We start from the raw sequence: 19,738 nt of genomic DNA, 5'->3' as shown, positions 1-19,738 counted from the left end.
AGGAATTTTTTTCCTACTTGAATGTTTTTAAATATTTAGTGGGCTAAGCAAGGAAGCACGGTGGAATGTGCCTGTGTGTAAGGACTGAGCCATGGCCATCTTTTGCTTACTTGGCATGCTTGGAGGGTCTGTCTTACCTACAGAGGTCTGAACTTTCAGACACCTTGTAGGAACCGAGTATATTTAAAATTTCTGTTCCTCTGTGACGTTGGGTTGATGCTGGTCCATGGGCTCTGCATTTCCCAGGGAGGACTGACAGACACACAGAGAGCTGGATAAGCCTCATTTTCTCTAGGAAAAGCTGATCAGTGTTCCTGTGCTGAAGGACAGAGCCCATCAAGGAGTGCAGTGAGCAAATGAAGCCCGTGCTGTAGGTGTCCTTTCCTGGGCCAGGAGTTACATGTTTTATTCCCATGTGGAAACGCTCCAGCCTGAAGACATGGCTTGCTGGAGGGTCAGGACAAAGGAGCTGCAGGGCTGGAAGGGATGAAGGGAAAGGAGGAATGGGAATTAGACAGCATTCCTTTCACCTCCAGGAAAACATTTCTACTCTGCCACAATTTTGCTGAGTTCACTTCAGCACTGCTGGTGAGAAGTGATGTGTGCTCTGTCATGTACCACACGGCACAGAGGTGGCAGCTAACTTTTTTCAAATATTTCTTTGGTATTTAAGGTAACGTGCATGAAATTTGTTATTTAAGTTAACTCAGGTCTCCTCAGTGTCTGGAAAATTTTCCCAAATTCTAGTGTAGCTGCTTTTTATTGTGATAAATGAACCACTTGTGTGGCTTTGGAACGTGGCTCGGTGCTTCCTTCATCACAGGGATTTCTGATGGAGAGGCCAGGCTCACTCCTGATACTGGGGAATGACTGGAAACAAACCCAACAGCCGTGTAAGCCCCCAGGTGATAGCAGCACTTCTTGTTCCTGCTGATTTCTCTGGTTTAGGATCCCTCCGTGCAGGTTTTGAGCTGTGTGTGGGGATCGGGGCACTCAGCCACGCAGGTTTCCTCTGCAGCACACGGGTCTGTGGTACAGGTGCAGAGCCCCCCTTTTCCCAGCTCAAAAAGCCCCTCAGAAACTTCCCAAAGCAAGGCACGAGCCAAACACCATCTCCTCACTCAGCAGAGCAATCCCCCGGCTGTTTGCAGAGCCAAATCTGCCACTTCACAGCCAGGAAGTTCTTATTTCATTACATGTTGTGCCTCTCAAAGTGACAGAGATGCATTAGACCAACCTGGAGGTGATTATCTTGTGAAAGAAAGAAGTGAAATTCAAGGTGAAATCGACTGGAAACATTTCAGTGTGGATGCAAGGCAGTTTTACCCTAAAAATTTCTGTTGTCATTGGTAGCTTGTGCTTTTTATACTTTGTATTATTGGAATATTGAGCAGGAACTTCCTATAACTTTCCATTGAGTAGGCAACAAGGCTTGTTGTTGTTGGTTTTGTTTTGTTTTGGTTTTTTTCTTGTGGATTTTTCACCCAAAACAAAACAGGGAGTAAAAAAAAGAGAATGAAAATAAAATGTATAAAATAGCTTCATTGTGACGGAACCAGACAGGTCCCTGAAATTCATTTCAGGCAAGTTTTTGAGACTGGGTAAGTTTCAAGTTCATCATGTCTCAATATTATGTTTTAAGGGTAAAAGCATAGTATCACTCACAAGTGAGTACAGCTGTTAAACCTTTAGAACTTATTTTCATGTCAGTTTTAACTCAGGTACGTGCACAAATTAATCTCAGATTTGCAATTTTGTAAGAATGAAGTTTTCCATGCGAGAAAGAAGCCAGGATGGGCTATGAAAGAGTCAGGATTTCAGCATGTATTCATGAGGGAAAATGATTCGTTTAAACTTTGTCTGGACACTGAGTAATATGAATCCTGACTGTGCTGGAATTTCCCCCATTTTAACAACACAGTGGTTGATTTTTTATTTTAAATCAGGGAAGTCAGGTGCGAGGAGAGCGTGGAAGCAGCGCCGTGCAAAGGGAGAGCAGAGTTTAACCTCTTGTGAAAGGTTCTGAAGGGATGCAGTGTACCAAGGAAGGTGTTTGCCAGGGCAATGAGAATCATATTATCATTTAAAGAGTCTTTATCCTGCAATAAAAATAGTCTGCTATTTTTGAGGCCAGAGGAGCAGCCAGAACCCTTATCTATCCCTTTAGAAGATAGCAAGCTGACAAGGTCCTGTGGGATACGTGATTGTGGCTGTGATCCCCCGGGAGGATTCAGGTGGAGTGGAGCAGGATTAGGTTTTCTGAAGTTCAGCAAAAGGCAGCTCTGCTGCTGTGCAGACCGTGCAGAAATTCCTAGATTCTCCTCACTAACACAGGAGTTACTCCACGGCTTCCATAGTCCAACACAGTCTTACTCGAGCTTATTAATCTGCTAATTTCTGTGGTTTTTTTAATGAAAAAGGTAAGTGGTGTGGGTGGGCTGAACAATTAGCACAAGTAACTCCTCGGGATTGTTTTGTGCTCAGCCCACATCCCGGAAGGTCTGTTCAGGAAGTGTTTGCAACCTGGCCATGCCACGGCTTGTAACAGGGACTTGACTTCCATAAATAGTGTGCCTGGCAGTGTGGATTAAATGTCCAGAGAGCCTGAGGACAGCTGGTCCCTCCCAGAATCCCAGCAGGAGCAGTGCTGGTTCTGTGGAATCTGTTCCTGCTCGTCTGAAACTCCAGCACTGCAAACTCTCCTCTCCCAAGCTCCCAGCTCTCAGGAGCCCCACAGGATCTGGAGTGACTCATGTGGGATTGTCATCTTGGCAGCACCAGAGGTTGGAAATGGGCTCTTCTTTCTGCAGCAGGTTTTGGGTTCTGCTCTCAGGGTTGCTGTCCCGTGCTTACCCCAGTTCTCCAAGTTTCCTCCTTGCTTAGTGTGACACAAACTGGAAAGCCTGAATTAATTACCAGCGTGTACCCTCAGTGCAAAGAGAAAAATTTCTTGGCTGGGAGGGAATAAACTTTCAGTTCCAAATGCATTTGGTATAATCAAAACAAAGCCTCACTAGCAAAACAGAAATATGATGGCTGGAGCAGAAAAATAAAGGAACAAAAGATCTATTTTCTGTTGAGGCCAATTGTAAAATGCTGCCATCCTTCTTTAGCCAAATCATCCTAAGGATGGGGTTGTTTTAGGGGCAATACTCAAACTTTGGGAGAGTAGAAGTGAGCACAAGGTCCTGAGGGATCAGGGTTCGAACAGGGCAACTGAAGAGCAAGGATTTCAAGCAAGATTTTGTTTCAGATGGAAATTATTTGGTGCCTGGGAAGGTGGGGAGGAGCAGAAAATGGGCTTTCAGTGAAACAGGGAGAATTTAGAGGTGCCTTTGATAGTTGTAATTCCTTATTGTTGTTTTGATGGACCTTGTGGTTGCTTTATACATTTATCCAGATTTCATAACCCAGCACCAACATCTGAATGGTACATATTGGGTGGTTTGATATTTTAATAAATCAGTGCTTTCTTATTTTGCTTTCACCTGCCCCAGACTAGCATCACTTCCAGACTGCTTTGAGTCAGGCTTTCCTGGTTTATTGCTCTCTCAGTTCTGCAGTGGCAGAAAAACATGCCTAAAGATTGGAGAAGAGTGACAAGTAGAGCAGCACATTGGAAAATATGAAATACATCTGCTGGAGTGACATGAAATGGCTGTACTTTTCTGGGGAAGGAGAATAAGTTGGTTAAAAAAGAGTCATTGAAGGGGACGAGTCTCAACATCTTGAACTAACAAAGAAGGGCTTTGGGGCCTGTCTGGGTGGAGGTTTACCTGCCCATCCTTGCCCTTGGCTTTGGGGGCCATGGCTGCTGTGTGCCCACAGCCCTGCCCGCCTGTCCCTCCTTCCCGTGGGGCTCAGGGCTGTCCCCAGCTCGGGCTTTGGCTTTCCTGAAAGCATCCCAGCACCGTGGGGATGGATCCCAGCCAGCTCTGGAGCACACCTCCTCCTTGGGCTGCTTCTCACCCTGAAATCTGGGTCACATCGCAGCCTTGAAACGTGCTGACAAAACACCTCTGGCGTGCCTTGTCTGAAAGGAAACCGAGAAAATATCTGCTCCTGGTTCCTCGTGGGTCTGCCTGGTGATCCAGCAATGACTGAAAGAAGCACACACATCTCAGCAGGGAGGTGTGTGTCAGCTGGGCTGACAGGGACAGGGACACCGACCCTGCCACTCCCTCCGTTTCAAACCCCTCAGTTGTCACAGCTGTGAAATGTGGGGACAGGTCACAGCTTTGTGCAGTTGGTCACGTCTCCATCTCTATTTACACCACGTGTTGACGCTCAACATTTTAAATTTGTTAAAAAGTTTACTTTCTCGGCTTTGCGTAAAAAAGGTTTCAAGAAAAACCCCGGATGAATAATTAGAAGTTTTTCACCTCCTGGGTTGCTGTCACCAGAGTCACACTCCGGGCATGTTCAAGTTGTCTGAATGCTCTGGAGCTGCTGTGGTGTGGAGGCTTGGGACAGATTGATTTCTGTGCTGGCAGTTCAGTGTTATTCCTGAGTGCCAAACTGAATGGAGAAATTGTTCAACACCAGAGTTTTGAATTTTCTTGCCACTAATCTCTTCCTATTGTTCTTCACCATTGTTCTTTTACCATCTTCAACCTTTCCCTGTATCAGAAAGCCCTAAACCCTGTAATTAGATGTGCCTCACCTAATTTTCCTTTTAATAGTTTGGGGGAAAGTAGAGAAAACAGCAGTGTCATATGTGGTGGGAAATAAACCATCCCTAAGTGCAGATTCCGTGGAGGTGTGCTCTCAGTGTGAAATATGAGTCATTCACAGGAATTTCTTTCCTGTAAGTACAGTGTACCTGGGCCATGGAATAACAACAGTATTATCAAGGTAGGGAGCCTGACACTTGGTGTGTCTGGACTCAGGAAAATGGAATTTATTACAGCCATAGCTCCTTCAGCTGATGCTTTTTAAGAGCTCCTACATTTTATTTTCCTGTCCCACAAATTATTGAGTGGATATTCCTTTTAGCCCTTCTTTGCCATGTAATTCTCTCTTGAAGAACAAGGTTTTTCCCCTTTTTCCCCCCCACTCTTTCTGGGTTCACTCTAAGTGTAGAAGTAACTGGAGAGAGAAGGGGTTTTGGGAGCTGGTTTTCCTGAGCCAGTGGAGGTGGCAGTGCCAGCCCGGCCTCAGGTCCTTGGTCAACCCATCAGGGGTGGCACGTGCTGGGGAAATCCAAACCCCACAGGTCTGAGGAAGGAAATTCTCCTACATGTTTAGACTTGATTATTTTGACTGCGTTTTGTAGCCTGGTTCGGGAAAGAACCACGACTGTAATTCAATAAAAACTCTCCCACCAACTGGATCCAGGGCTAGGAAAGCAAACTCCTGGCTCTGAGAGGATTGTAGGTACCTGTTGCTAAGTCCATTAGAGATATTTATAACCCCAGGCTTGACACCCAGCATGTGCAGCGAGCCAAAGGAGTCCCTGGCAGGGCTGCACTGAGGAGCTGAGCGTTTCCCTGCTGCATAAATGTGTACTCACCACTGACAAGTATTTAGTTGGTTCATCTTTTGTCTGACTGATAGTTGTTTCAGTTCTAGAAAAATCAGGCAACTTATACTATAGCAAATTTGAAGTAATATTGTCATTCCCACATTGGAATTTCACTAGTGTCTGTCTCCTTTCCATGTTTTGCAGTTTTAATTCCTTTTTACGCACATTTGTCTCATGTGGTCAGTACAGCAGCGTGGGCACAGGCCCAGGGCAGTGCCCGTCCCCTGAGGTGGCACTGCTGGGACACGTCCAGTGTGGGACAGCTCTGGGCCTCTCCCAAAAAGAGAGACCTGGAGGGGCTGGAGCGTGTCCAGGGCAGGGAACGGAGCTGGGGAAGGGTCTGGAGCCCCAGGAGAGGCTGAGGGAGCTGGGAAGGGGCTCAGCCTGGAGAAAAGGAGGCCCAGGGGGGACCTTGTGGCTCTGCACAGCTCCTGACAGGAGGGGACAGCCGGGGGGTCGGGCTGGGGACAGGGAACAGGGACAGGAGCAGAGGGAACGGCCTCAGGCTGGGCCAGGGCAGGCTCAGGGTGGACTTTGGGGAACATTTCTTCTCTGGGAGTTCTCCAGCCCTGGCACAGCTGCCCAGGCAGTGGTGGGGTCCCCATCCCTGTTTGACAGCCCCGTGGATGTGGCACCTGGGGACGGGGGCTGTCGGACTCGGCGCTCTCAGCGCTCCTGCCCAAGCCCAGGGGCTCCGTGACATCACTGGCAGGTCACAGAGGCCAGCTGGCTCTGCCTGTTCCATGTGCCATGGCCCCCCGCACGCTGCCCACCTCACTGCAGGGTCTGGGGCTCCTCCTGAGCTCGGGGCTGCACCACAGTGAGTGCTGGAGCCTCCCGGGGCTGCCTGCTGCCCTCCTGCTGCCCTTGGTCGCTGTCCTGTCCCGCTGTGCAGCAGCCACCTCTCCACGGCTGTGTGATGTCCAGCTGTGTCACCCACTGACACTCCCTGGCATTGCTCGCGTGCTCACTGTTTCCCCTTATAAACTTATAAAAATGAAGGAATTTTCCCTCTTGTCTCAGTGAGCTGCTCAGGCCTCTGAGGAGGAGATGATCTGAAGTAAGTGTGGGAAAGAAATGAGGAGGGAGCAGGAGCAAGGCCACCGAGGTGTTGGAGTGTGTCCAGACAAGGGCAACAGACCTGGGCAAGGGTCTGAAACATAAATCCTGTGAGGAGCTTCTGAGGGAGCTGGGAAGGGGCTGAGCCTGGAGCAAAGGAGGCTCAGGGGGGACCTTGTGGCTCTGCACAGCTCCTGACAGGAGGGGACAGCCGGGGGGTCGGGCTGGGGACAGGGAACAGGGACAGGAGCAGAGGGAACGGCCTCAGGCTGGCCCAGGGCAGGCTCAGCTTGGACATCAAGGAAAATTCCATCATGGCAAGGGCTGTCCAGCCGTGGCACAGCTGCCCAGGGCAGTGCTGGGGACGCTGTTGCTGGAGAGATTTACCAGCCCTGGGGACATGGGGACATGGGCAGAGGTGGCCTTGCAGCGCTGGGGACAGTTGGGATGAACTGACCACTGATGGAAGTGCTGAGCACGGCCCTGTGGCAAATGACGCCCGTGTTTGCTGGCAGGTGCAGTGAATATTCCATGTAGCAATTCTGTGTAACATCACGTTTCAGCAGTGCCCACAGAGCACTTGCCTTGCTAAGCCTGACAGCAGTGTCAGTACTTGGGTCATTCCTCGTTAGCTGCAGCACCTTTGTGTGAGAACTGAGGTTTACCTGGGAACAAACACAGCTGTGTAACAGGTTTTCAAAAGCGTTATCAGTGCTTCCCTGTCTGTGACTCATCCCAGTGCCACCATTGCCTTTTCCTAAGCAACATACCTGTTGTGACATTACTTATATGTTAAATGTTGCAGATTGTTTATTCTGTCCCTGCAGCAATCAGATCCACACTAAATGGACTCCAGAAAGGCAACTTAGGTGTTAAATGCTGTATTTATTCTGTCTATGCAGCAATCAGATCTACACTAAATGGACTCCAGAAAGGCAGGCACTGATTCCTGTAGTGATAAGCATACAATTTCTTTTAAAACCTGTTTTTTGTCATTATTTCAGCTAGGAAAGGCAAATTACTTTATTTCCAGTATTTCTGTGCATTACACCTCAGATGGATTTCTTGCTACTTCATTTTTCTGCTCCTGATCCATCATAAACATGATTTTAAGCACGAGGAGTCCCCTTCAAAGCAGCCCAGCTCCAGGCAGCTGCAGAGGGCACGTCCCCAGCCCAGAGAACAGTGACATTGAGGCTCGGTGTGACAATACCAGCAGCCCACTTGGAGGCTGGAGATAAATGGGATGCATTCCCTGGAATGGCCTTTTACTCTGCTTTAATGAATACTGCCCTTGCCTGAGTGTTCCCAAGGTCTGGTGTGATTCCCACACTCAGCTGCACTGAAGCTCAGTTTGGGTTCCTGTGCAGAGCTGCTCTGTCCTCACCCACCCTGAGTGCACAGGCTCATGCTTCCTTCTTCAGGAAATTAGATTTATGCCTCATCTCGAGTTTGATGTGGAGACTTGCAGTGAGGGATTTTGAGGAGCAGAGAGAGGAGAGAACTTCCTGGGTCACGGACTGGGGTGATTTGGGGCTGGAGACAGCAGGCACCCTACAATCAATGCTTTCATCAGGGCAGGTGACACCCTGCTGGTTGACAAGGTGTGATTGTTCTCAGGTTGGACTCGATGACCTGAGAGGTGCTTTCCACCCTAGATAGCTCTGCCATTCTGAGCAGGTCGGGGTTTCCTGCCTGCCCCAGCTGGAGGGTTGTGCCAGGCTCAGGGATGTGCTGAACCAGGGCTGTGCCAGAGTCAGGGATGTGCTGGGTGCTGAACCAGAGTCAGGAATGTGCTGGATGTTGAACCAAGGCTGTGCCAGGCTCAGGGATGTGCTGAACCAGGGCTGTGCCAGGCTTAGGGATGTGCTGAACCAGGGCTGTGCCAGAGTCAGGGATGTGCTGAACCAGGGCTGTGCCAGAGTCAGGGATGTGCTGGGTGCTGAACCAGGGCTGTGCCAGGCTCAGGGATGTGTTGAACCAGGGCTGTGCCAGGCTCAGGGATGTGCTGAACCAGGGCTGTGCCAGGCTCAGGGACGTGCTGGGTGCTGAACCAGAGTCAGGGATGTGCTGGATGTTGAACCAGGGCTGTGCCAGAGTCAGGGGTGTGCTGGGTGCTGTACCCCTGGGTGTGCTGGGTGCTGGGTGCTGTACCCCTGGGTGTGCTGGGTGCTGTACCCCTGGGTGTGCTGGGTGCTGGGTGCTGTACCCCTGGGTGTGCTGGGTGCTGTACCCCTGGGTGTGCTGGGTGCTGTACCAGGGCTATGCCAGGCTCAGGGGTGTGCTGGGTGCTGAACCCCTGGGTGTGCTGGGTGCTGGGTGCTGTACCCCTGGGTGTGCTGGGTGCTGTACCCCTGGGTGTGCTGGGTGCTGGGTGCTGTACCCCTGGATGTGCTGGGTGCTGTACCCCTGGATGTGCTGGGTGCTGGGTGCTGTACCCCTGGATGTGCTGGGTGCTGGGTGCTGTACCCCTGGGTGTGCTGGGTGCTGAACCCCTGGGTGTGCTGGGTGCTGAACCCATGGATGTGCTGGGTGCTGAACCCATGGATGTGCTGGGTGCTGTACCCCTGGGTGTGCTGGGTGCTGTACCAGGGCTATGCCAGGCTCAGGGGTGTGCTGGGTGCTGTACCCCTGGGTGTGCTGGGTGCTGTACCCCTGGGTGTGCTGGGTGCTGGGTGCTGTACCCCTGGATGTGCTGGGTGCTGTACCCCTGGGTGTGCTGGGTGCTGGGTGCTGTACCCCTGGGTGTGCTGGGTGCTGTACCCCTGGATGTGCTGGGTGCTGAACCCCTGGGTGTGCTGGGTGCTGGGTGCTGTACCCCTGGGTGTGCTGGGTGCTGTACCCCTGGATGTGCTGGGTGCTGTACCCCTGGGTGTGCTGGGTGCTGGGTGCTGTACCCCTGGGTGTGCTGGGTGCTGGGTGCTGTACCCCTGGATGTGCTGGGTGCTGGGTGCTGAACCCCTGGGTGTGCTGGGTGCTGTACCCCTGGGTGTGCTGGGTGCTGTACCCACGGCCAGATTCCATGGTTTGTTCCCCTGGCAGCGTTGTGCTCTCCCTGAGCGCCACCAGCCTCACGTCGCTCTTCCCAGTCGGGAGCTGCAGCTTTATCACCTTTCCTCAGTGAGGGATCCCTGCTTTTTCCCGTTGTAGCTTTCCATGTGGTACCCATGAAGATGAGGCTGAGGACACGGAAAGCTTCCCAGCAGTCCAACCAGCTCCACACGCAGCGGGCGCTGCGGGCCAAGCGGAAACACTCGGAGGTGGAGGAGCCCTTACCCGGCGGCGGGGGAAAGCCACCCAAAAATGAGACAGGCCTCTTGTCTTCGATCAAAAAGTTCATTAAAGGAAGCACACCCAAGGTACGCCGCCTGCAGGCCCCTGCTTTGCTTTCAAGTGGGTCATAATCAGCTCAAGTCTGATTGAAAACCAGTTCTGTTAAGAATTAATCGTGTGGTGGAAGCAAAACGTAAAGAGTTGGAAGGCAACAAGTGCCTGTGAGTTGTGTCAGGTAAAGCAGACTTTGAAACCTTCAGGAGTCAATTGTAGGTGTATTTAACAGTCCAATAAATCACAGGCTTTATTGCCTGGTGTTTCTTTGTGAAAATGTCAAATAAATTCAGTACATTCTTAATTTCTATTTTAAGGATCCCTTGGATCCAGATTAAAGGAATTACCACTACTAACAACTCAGAAAAGCCAGTCTGCAAGCATTAATTTCTTGACTATTTCTGGCAATTTTATTCAAAATTGCTTAGGAGTCATTTAATCAATGGAGGTCAAACCTCACAAATCCAAGTGCCATGGAATTGATGCAGGTGCTCAGGGATTCCTGCAGTGAGCACTTCCCTGCTTGGAGCATCACACGCAGATCTTGCTGGGGAAAACCATGAAATCTCATGTCTTGGTGCAGCTAGAAAGCTGAGCTTTACTCATCTGCACATGTGAACACCTGTTGCATGTGCTGCATGGACATTTGAGAGTGAAAAATATATATATACAAACACATATATATTAAAAAATATTAAAATATATATATATAAAGTTTGATAGGCTGATTGTAACCTTGCAATTACTTCAAAAACTGGCTTTTTTTCTCTAGATGGAGGCCAGTTAAAACCCCCACATCATCCATCCCAGCCGTTCAGATACTGCCATTATGTAACTGCAGATTCGCAAGAAGAGTATCCAGGAAGTCAGAACTAATTTACAATGTATCCCAGATCAGCTCTGTGATAAATAAAAATCTGATAAAATTTCAACATTTTATCGACTTGACGTAGGTGTTTTGGGGGAAAAGGGTAAGAAACCTGCCATAAGCGTGTGCCTGCACATACAGCCATGCACAGAAGATGTGCAAAACTGTTTGATTCTGTCTCATTCCCATGGGTGCTGCAGTCACTTATTCCCAGGTAAGGAGAATCCTTGGATTTTTCACAGCTCAGTTTTGCCCTGTACTGATACGGATTGTCACACTGGATATTGTTGGGCAGTTCACCTCCTGTGTATTTAGCAGGCAGAGAAATCAAGTTTCAGGTAATTTTAGTTGCTTTGTCTCTGCATTTCCCAGCCTCTGCAGCACTGGAATATTTACAGATTGGCTGTAAAGACAATTCTTCTGCTACAGCAGCTCCATGTAGAGTTTTCATTCCCCATACTTTGACTTAGTTTAAGCTGATGTAAAATCCCAGCTGGCCAGACTCTTGTTGCACGTTCTGCACCTGGAAGTGGAGCAGTAAAGGGATCTTTGGCGAGCTTTCTCCAGGAGATGACACTCTCTGCTCTGTTCCACGGAAAAAGGCCCTGCTCAGCACGTTTGTGTTTTCCCTCTTTTCTGTTTTAAGGAAGAAAGAGAAAATCCCCCCAAGAGGAGTCGGATTGAGCGGGATATCGATAACAACCTGATCACCTCCACCCCCCAGACAGGAGAGAAGCCCAACAAACAGCTCTCGCGCGTGCGGCGGAAAAGTCAGCTGAACGGAGGTTGGTAAATGCCCGCTTGCCCTGCTCTGCCATCTCTGCCATCTCCCAGCCCTGCACTCCTCCAGGCCGTGCTGCAGCACGAGAGGTTGCTGGGCTCTGCCTGGCTTCAGGGCTGATCACAGCAAAACAGGATTTCCAGGGGTGTGAGCAACACTTCCATCCCCCCCAGACGCTTCCACTGTGTCTCTGTGAGAACAGTTTGGATCAGCAGCAGCTACTTTGGAACTAATTTAACTTTTTTTTGTTTGTTTGTTTTTAATTATTATTCTGAAAGTCCTATAATAATTTGATTTAGCTCTTCTCCCGTTTTCTCACAAATAAAAGGGAAACATGACCTCCCAACTCCTGACCTCTGTGGAAGTAAGCAGGTGTCCTTAGATGCTGAGAGCACTTGTCAAACACAGGCAGGTTTCTGTCAGAGTTGTGAGATGGGGATTTGAGTTGAGATGGCCCTTGTTACGTGTCAGCTCTGGAACGTGGGTGTTCATTTAATTCTGTCCTGTGTGATAGCAGCTGGCGATCCTTTCCCTTCCAGCTGTGCCTGTGCCTCTGTGTGTGTGTGGAGAGGAGCAATCGCTGGGCTCTGGAGCAGCAGGAGGCTCAGCCAGGGAGCTGTGACCCTTTCTCGTGCCTCCCTCTAGTGGAGTCCTGGCACTGGCAGCTCCGGGGCTGCCTCCACCAAATCACTGCCAGGGTTTACACCTGTGCTCTTTGTGTGAGCAGGGGCTGCTGCCCCATCTGGAGAGAAGCTTCTGAGGGTGCTCAGAATGGACATTTTGGGTTTGTGCTGGTAGAAAGTTGCAGACTCTCATGGCCCCAGCTGAGCCATGAACAAGAGTACAGCCCTAGAGAGCAAATGCTGACCATAACGGAGCAGAGGCACCTGAAGCCCGGCTGACTGGTGTTAAAACTCATCTTTTTTCTCTTCCAGAAGCTGGAAGTTATGAGATGACGAACCAACACGTAAAGCAAAATGGAAAATTGGAAGATAACCCCACCACAGGCAGTCCCCCACGAACAACGTTACTGGGAACCATATTTTCTCCCGTTTTCAATTTTTTTTCACCAGCAAATAAAAATGGTGAGTATTATTCAAAAAGCAATTAGTTTAAAGCTGAGAGTGTACGAAATAGCTGCTTTGAGTGACGGTGCACTTTTCATGCTGGTTTACAAACCAAGAGTTGCTGCTGCCAGGTAAAAGGCTCCTTCATTCTTGGATGGGTTGATGGTTAATGAAAGAAGCTTACAAGCATTAGAGCATTTCTTTCATAGCTGTATTTAGTGGTGCACCTTTCAGTAAAAAAAAAAATAAGGGGAAGGAAAAAACAAAGGGATTACATTCCTTGTCCCAGACATGCTTTAAAGTCATTGCCATGGTCTGCGGTTTGGTTCTTACTTGTGTGCCATGAATCCGTGCAGATAGCTGCAGTTTTTCTGAGGCTCGGTGTGTTGAGGTTGCTGAGGAGTGCGAGCCCTGTGGCGGGGGCTCGGCCTGAGGGTGAGGCTGTTTGGGAATGTCCCTCAGGAACGTCGGGCTCCGACTCCCCGGGCCAGGCCGTGGAGGCTGAGGAGATCGTGAAGCAGCTGGACATGGAGCAGGTGGACGAGATCACCACGAGCACGGGCACCTCCACCAACGGCGCCGCCTTCCCCGCGCCCGGCGCGCAGGGCAGGGCCGTCAACAACGGCCTGGGGGACCCCGAGGAGCCGGGGGACCGCGACCTGCCCCCGCTCACCGGTAAGGGACGGGCCAGGGAGGGGGGATCTGGGGGACAGCTCCTTGGCAGGGACTCCTGTCCCACCTTTGGGTAAGGGACGGGCCAGGGACTGTGCTGGGGGACAGGGAAAGGGTGATCCTGGGGGGACAGCACCTTGGCAGGGACTCCTGTCCCACCTTTGGGTAAGGGATGGGACAGGGAGGGGGGATCCTGGGGGGACAGCACCTTGGCAGGGACTCCTGTCCCACCTTTGGGTAAGGGACAGGACAAGGACCATGCCATGGACAGGGAGGGGGGATCCTGGGGGGACAGCACCTTGGCAGGGACTCCTGTCCCACCTTTGGGTAAGGGATGGGACAGGGACCATGCCATGGGACAGGGAGGGCTGATCCTGGGGGACAGCACCTTGGCAGGGACTCATGTCCCACCTTTGGGTAAGGGACGGGACAGGGACTGTGCCATGGGACAGGGAAGGGTGATCCTGGAGGGACAGCACCTTGGCAGGGACTCCTGTCCCACCTTTGGGTAAGGGACAGCACAGGGACTGTGCCATGGGGACAGGGAAGGGCTGATCCCAGGGAATCCAGCACCTTGGCAGGGACTCTGACTCCTCCTTCCCTTGGGATGTGCCAGCGATGTTAATACTGGTTTTTATGGCTGGTAGGCAAATCTGGTTTAGGCACCAAAGACACAATTTTTGGCAGGACTTAGCTATTGCTGGTGTAACTCAGGTGGCCTCATAACTCTTCTTCCCATGGAAGCAGAGATTCCAGAGGAAAGGAATTACTGTTAACACTGAACTTGCACACTCTGCACTTGCTGATCTCCAAAGAGAAGTTGGCTACATTTTGATGTCTTGTATTAGAACAACATGGCAAATGAGAAACACACAGATCCTCCATTCGTTTTCCATATTTTCTTCAGAAGACAACATCTTTTTTTTTTGACAAAAATGCAGCCTCTGTGTGCATGGGCAGCATCAAATCCTGAAGTAAACCCTCCCCAGACCTCCAGGCTCTGGCAGATGAGCAGCTTTGCAGCAGGGGGTGAATGTGACCTCTGAGCAGGGGAGCTGGGGCTGGAGGGAGGCTTTGCCACTGTTTTCCTCCCTCGTGTCTCGAGTGCAAATTGTCACTTTAAAGAACTGCACTAATAAGACCAGCTCTTGTGGTTTTTTGTTTTATTTTTTGTTTTGGTCATTTTCGTTGAATTTCAGCACCAGTATCTCCAGACAGTGGCTACTCATCAGCTCATGCAGAAGCCACCTATGAAGAGGACTGGGAAGTCTTTGATCCGTAAGTGCCAGTGGAAACAGTAAATTAATCATTTGGGGTGTTGAATTAAGATGCTTCTATTTAAATTGGATCATTTTCATGTTACGATAATGAACTCCAAAAGCTCTGAGCTTAAAAAAAAAATTGTGTATACTCATGTGGGGTTTCTTTCAGTTTAAAATCCTTACTTCTTGTGCCTTAAATATTTCAAATATTAAGTTGGGCTACAACATTGCAGTTCAATAATGTACATTTTTACAGCAAAATCTCTATTCTTTTCAGATACTATTTCATCAAACATGTCCCCCCACTAACAGAAGAGCAGCTGAACAGGAAGCCAGCTCTCCCACTGAAAACCAGAAGCACACCAGAGTTCTCATTAGTTCTAGACTTGGTAAATATCTTTATAAACACAAACCAGAGCAGGGGGATGGAGCATTTCCCTTATTTTGTTCATTGTGGAAATCAGTTGTGCTTGCTTTAGACAAAGACTGTTGAATGTTGCATAATTTTAGTTAAAAATAGTTGAAAAAGAATTAATTGTGGTAGGAATAGAATGTGAGCTGTGTTTGTCAAATACTTGCATCCTGCTTTTTAAAAAAAGAAAAGCATTACAGTTTTACCATCTCAAACATTTATCTGTTCCCATAAAGCTTCCCTAAATCCAGGGTGGGAAAAAATGAGGGGGAATAAATAGGAAAATTCAGTTATGAGTGTCTTTCATCAAGATTGATGAAAATTTAAACTTTTACTTTTTAGAACATTCTTAAAGGGCACAAATCCACTTTTTGAAATACTCTTGTAAGATATATTTGTCTTTATGATGATTTGTTTCAGTGTCTCTCTTTTGAAAGTTGTTTTAGACCCTGATAATGGTGGTGTGATTTTTTGAGCAGCATCAGTTGGGCCATCCCTGTGATCATAGGAATGGGTGGATTATCCACACTGAAAGATACAGGCTGGAACTGAATGAGAGAAGAGCCTACAAAATAAAATATCTCCTTGTAACTATACCCCCAGCACACAGCTTTAGAGAAGATTTTTAAAAAATACAAAAATAACAGAGTGTTTTATTCATCCTAAGAATCTTCTTCAATCTTGACAGCACTTGCACAAAAGTACAGTTTCCATTCTAAATAAACCTGCTTTAAAATGAACATAAAATGCAGAAAACAACTTTTGTTTTCTACATTGTTTTTTCACACTCTTTTCTTTTTTTCATGTAACTTTTTCTCTAGGATGAAACATTAGTGCACTGTAGTCTAAACGAATTAGAAGATGCTGCACTCACTTTTCCAGTTCTTTTTCAAGATGTCATTTACCAGGTAAACAGAGAAACACCAGCTTTTTGATTTTGTTTTGTGGGAATCCTTGCTGTGTGTCGTTCTTCTCAGCTTGTTTGAAGAGGGAGAAGCAGCAGCCTGGCATTTTGCACCTGTCTGGTGATAAACTGCAGGTGTCAGATCTGGCAGGAAAATTTTGTATTCACTGAAGCTGTTCCCCTTTGCAGCTCCTCCCCGTGAGCCCAAATCCTCTGTTGGAGTCAGAGGGAGGCAGAGCCCTCCTGGCTGGGGCCTCTTGTGACTCCACAATTCCTTACAGGGAATGGTTTCTGTGTGTGTGCAGTTCTGTGCAGGTGGTGGTTGAGTTTATGGAAATATAGAAACAGCTGAAGCCTTTTTTAAAATCACTCTGGCATCCCCAGGCTCAGGTAGTTGTTGGTGGTTATTAAGAACAGGATTTATTTCTTGTATCCAGGGCTTGAACTGGTGCTGCCCTGCTGGTGAGAGCCGAGTCAGGGTGTTTGATCAAAGCGACCAGTTTCATCTTTAACGTAGAGATTTGTCCAACTTCTGTATTTTAGTCATTTTTTTCCTAATTCCATCCGATTTCCCAGCAGAATGTTAAGGCTGATGTCAGTGTGTTACTGCTCCCTCTGAGCTGCTCAGGCTGGGAGCTGCTGGAGCATTCCTGGGGTGCTGTTAGCCAGGAAGCTGATCCCTGCTGTCTGTGTGTGTGGGGTGCTGACCCTGTGTGCGGGGTGGGGGGCTGCAGGCAGGCTGTGCTGGTGCAGTGCCCGTGCTGCTGCAGTGCCCGTGCTGCTGCAGTGCCCGTGCTGCTGAAGCCCCTCTGTGTGTGGTGCTGACCTGGTGGGAGGGTGCAGGTACCCGTGCTGGTGCAGGTACCTGTGCTGGTGCAGTGCCCCTGTGGCTGAAGCCCCTCTGTGTGTGGTGCTGACCTGGTGGGAGGATGGAGGCTGGCTGTGTTGCTGAAGCCCCTCTCTTTGTGTTGCTGACCCTGGTGGGAGGGTGCAGGTGCCCATGCTGCTGCAGGTACCTGTACTGGTGCAGTGCCCGTGTTGTTGAAGCCCCTCTTTGTGTGTGGTGCTGACCTAGTGGGAGAATGGAGGCTGGCTGTGTGGCTGAAGCCCCTCTGTGTGTGGTGCTGACCCTGTGTGCAGGTGGGAGGGTGCAGGTGCCCATGCTGGTGCAGGTGCCTGTGCTGCTGCAGGCTGGTGCAGGTACCTGTGCTGGTGCAGTGCCCTGTGGCTGAAGCCCCTCTGTGTGTGGTGCTGACCTGGTGGGAGGGTGCAGGTACCCGTGCTGGTGCAGGTACCTGTGCTGGTGCAGTGCCCGTGCTGCTGAAGCCCCTCTGTGTGTGGTGCTGCCCCTGTGGGAGGCTGCAGTGCCCATGCTGGTGCCCATGCTGCTGCAGTGCCCTGTGGCTGAAGCCCCTCTGTGTGTGGTGCTGACCCTGTGGGAGGGTGGAAGGGTGCAGGTGCCCGTGCTGGTGCAGAGCCCATGCTGGTGCAGTGCCCTGTGGCTGAAGCCCCTCTCTGTGTGGTGCTGACCCTGTGGGAGGCTGCAGTGCCCATGCTGGTACAGTGCCCGTGTTGTTGAAGCCCCTCTGTGTGTGGTGCTGACCCTGTGGGAGGGTGGAAGGGTGCAGGTGCCCTGCTGGTGCCCATGCTGCTGCAGTGCCCTGTGGCTGAAGCCCCTCTGTGTGTGGTGCTGACCCTGTGGGAAGGTGCAGTGCCCATGCTGGTGCCCATGCTGGTGCAGTGCCCTGTGGCTGAAGCCCCTCTCTGTGTGGTGCTGACCCTGTGGGAGGGTGGAAGGGTGCAGTGCCCGTGCTGGTGCCCATGCTGCTGCAGTGCCCTGTGGCTGAAGCCCCTCTCTGTGCAGGTGTACGTCCGGCTAAGGCCGTTCTTCCGAGAGTTCCTGGAGCGCATGTCTCAGATCTACGAGGTAAAGCTGGCAGACTCCCCTCCTCCCTTCTTCACTTGGCAGCTGTCAGACCCTTATTCCTCACACTAAACACCAATTTAGCAGATTGAACCCTTTCCTAACTCAAAACAACTTAAAAACGTTTTAAAAACTTTTATTCTATTCTCAATCTCATATAAAAAGTAAAATAATACAAATGTTATAATTCACACCATTACAGTCAAAACCCAACTATTTCCTAATTACAATACACTATAAGCATTTCTTAACCTATCAACTTTACCCACACCATACTATAAATACCTTAAAACCAATCATCTAAAATTACCCCTCATAAATCTTGCTACAACACATCTTTCATAATTCTATTTCTCAAAAAGATTGAATCTTATTTACAAAACCGCCTTTTAAAACTTATTTCTAATTCCGTTTCTCTCTGAACAATATCTATCCTATTCCATAACATTTCTAAGTCAACATTTCTTATCTCAAGGTTTGCATACAAATACACACTATAAGAACCTTCTATCAAAGTTTAAAAATGTTCTACAAAATAATTTCCCACAACCACCTTTGAATTTCATTTTTAAATTGTATCCACTTCCTTGTACCTCCAGTGGTGACTTTTTCCCCTCCAATCCCCAGATCATTCTGTTTACTGCTTCTAAGAAGGTGTATGCAGACAAGTTGTTGAACATCCTGGACCCCAAAAAGCAGCTGGTCAGGTAAAACCAGAACAATGTCGTGAGCAAACTGAGTCCTGTGCCTGCCCACTCACTGCAGTGTCTCCCTGACTGATCCCTTGGGGGTTTGCCTGGGCTAAGAGAGGGAGAAAAATGGACTGAAGTGATGGAATTGGTGCCTTGTGATAAAATAACCCCAGACCAAAACCCCTGTTCAGTCTCTGTTAGGTTGGCTCATGGGAAATGACCTCTTGGGGATCAAAAATGTGCTCTGGAATACACACTGCAAAGAAAGGAAATTAAATGAGTTCCTGATTACTTTAAAACTTAATAACTTGAGTTATTTATTATAAATTGTGACTTGTATAGCTTTTACAATCAGCATGCTTTTAACTCTCATTCAATCACAAAATCATTTGCCTGTTGGTTTTGTATTGGAGCTGGTTTGGTTTTTCATTTCTCAGTACTGAGCTTTGTTGGGAAGTGTTTGGCTTTTCCAGTTCCTTAGGGCAGAAGGAAATTCCATCACTCTCACCTGGCAGGGGACTGTACCTGGCAGTGCTGGACACAAACTGGTTCTGCTCAGGGCTTTCCCCTGTGTGGGGTGTCCAGGCCAGGGAAGCCCTCCCTGGTGGTGCCACCCCAGAGGATGGTGCCCAGGAGGGCACTGGCACTCCAGAGCACCCTGTGGGGCTGTGTCCACGTGCCACAGCTGCCTCCAGACACCTGCACAGCGTGCAGGGCTGTGATGCTCCTGGCCCAGGGCAGAGCACAAGCAGCGGGCAGGGGCTGGCAGCCTGCAGAGCTGTTCCCTGCTGCCTGCCTTTGGCTGGGGCTGCTGTGGCTGGGCTGACTGGGCCCAGCTCTGCCAGCAGCCCCAGGTGCCTGTCAGGCCCCACACGTGTGACTCACACTCTATATATAAATGCAGCAGCTCGTTTCCCTCCATGGCAACGTGGGGAGCTCGGCTCCTGCCTGGAATTAGGCACACTCTGAGCACTCCTTTTAAACACCCAGGCAGCCTGGAAGGGGCTGCTCTGCACTGGGGCTGGGCAGCACCACATCTGCCTGCTTCACAATTCATGGTTCTGTGGATATGCCAGGGAATAATGGGAGTTTTATTCCTGCTGGGTTTTCAATCGGAGTCCTTTTAGTCAATCCATCCATTCCTTCTGTCATGAATTCCACAGGAGCAGGCTGATGGTGAAGGAAGGAGCTGATGGGATGTTCTGACCCTAGAAAGGAAGGAGCTAATGGGATGTTTTGGCCCTAA

At 49.6% G+C, this 19,738-nt stretch overlaps 1 protein-coding gene across 3 annotated transcripts in view; it reads left to right on the top strand.

Annotated features, from left to right (window-relative positions):
* Positions 1 to 19,738, top strand: part of CTDSPL2 (CTD small phosphatase like 2) — a 33,394-nt gene that overhangs the window by 8,971 nt on the left and 4,685 nt on the right. For 2 of the 3 annotated variants that reach the window (XM_053988557.1, XM_053988560.1), the window contains exons 1-10: positions 6,514 to 6,584; positions 9,734 to 9,942; positions 11,425 to 11,563; positions 12,495 to 12,644; positions 13,089 to 13,301; positions 14,498 to 14,576; positions 14,838 to 14,949; positions 15,794 to 15,880; positions 17,741 to 17,803; positions 18,428 to 18,507. In XM_053988557.1, the coding sequence (XP_053844532.1) occupies positions 9,751 to 9,942; positions 11,425 to 11,563; positions 12,495 to 12,644; positions 13,089 to 13,301; positions 14,498 to 14,576; positions 14,838 to 14,949; positions 15,794 to 15,880; positions 17,741 to 17,803; positions 18,428 to 18,507 (1,115 nt within the window). In that variant the 5' untranslated portion in view covers positions 6,514 to 6,584; positions 9,734 to 9,750. Of the gene's footprint in view, positions 1 to 6,513; positions 6,585 to 9,733; positions 9,943 to 11,424; positions 11,564 to 12,494; positions 12,645 to 13,088; positions 13,302 to 14,497; positions 14,577 to 14,837; positions 14,950 to 15,793; positions 15,881 to 17,740; positions 17,804 to 18,427; positions 18,508 to 19,738 lie in introns of those variants that run through there. The other variant, XM_053988558.1, reaches the window with a different exon arrangement.

This window comes from Vidua macroura, chromosome 12 (genome assembly GCF_024509145.1).
Source record: "Vidua macroura isolate BioBank_ID:100142 chromosome 12, ASM2450914v1, whole genome shotgun sequence".
NCBI lineage: Eukaryota > Metazoa > Chordata > Aves > Passeriformes > Viduidae > Vidua > Vidua macroura.
The sequence above is the reverse complement of the archived record's forward strand: the minus strand, read 5'-3'. Positions and strand labels throughout refer to the sequence as shown.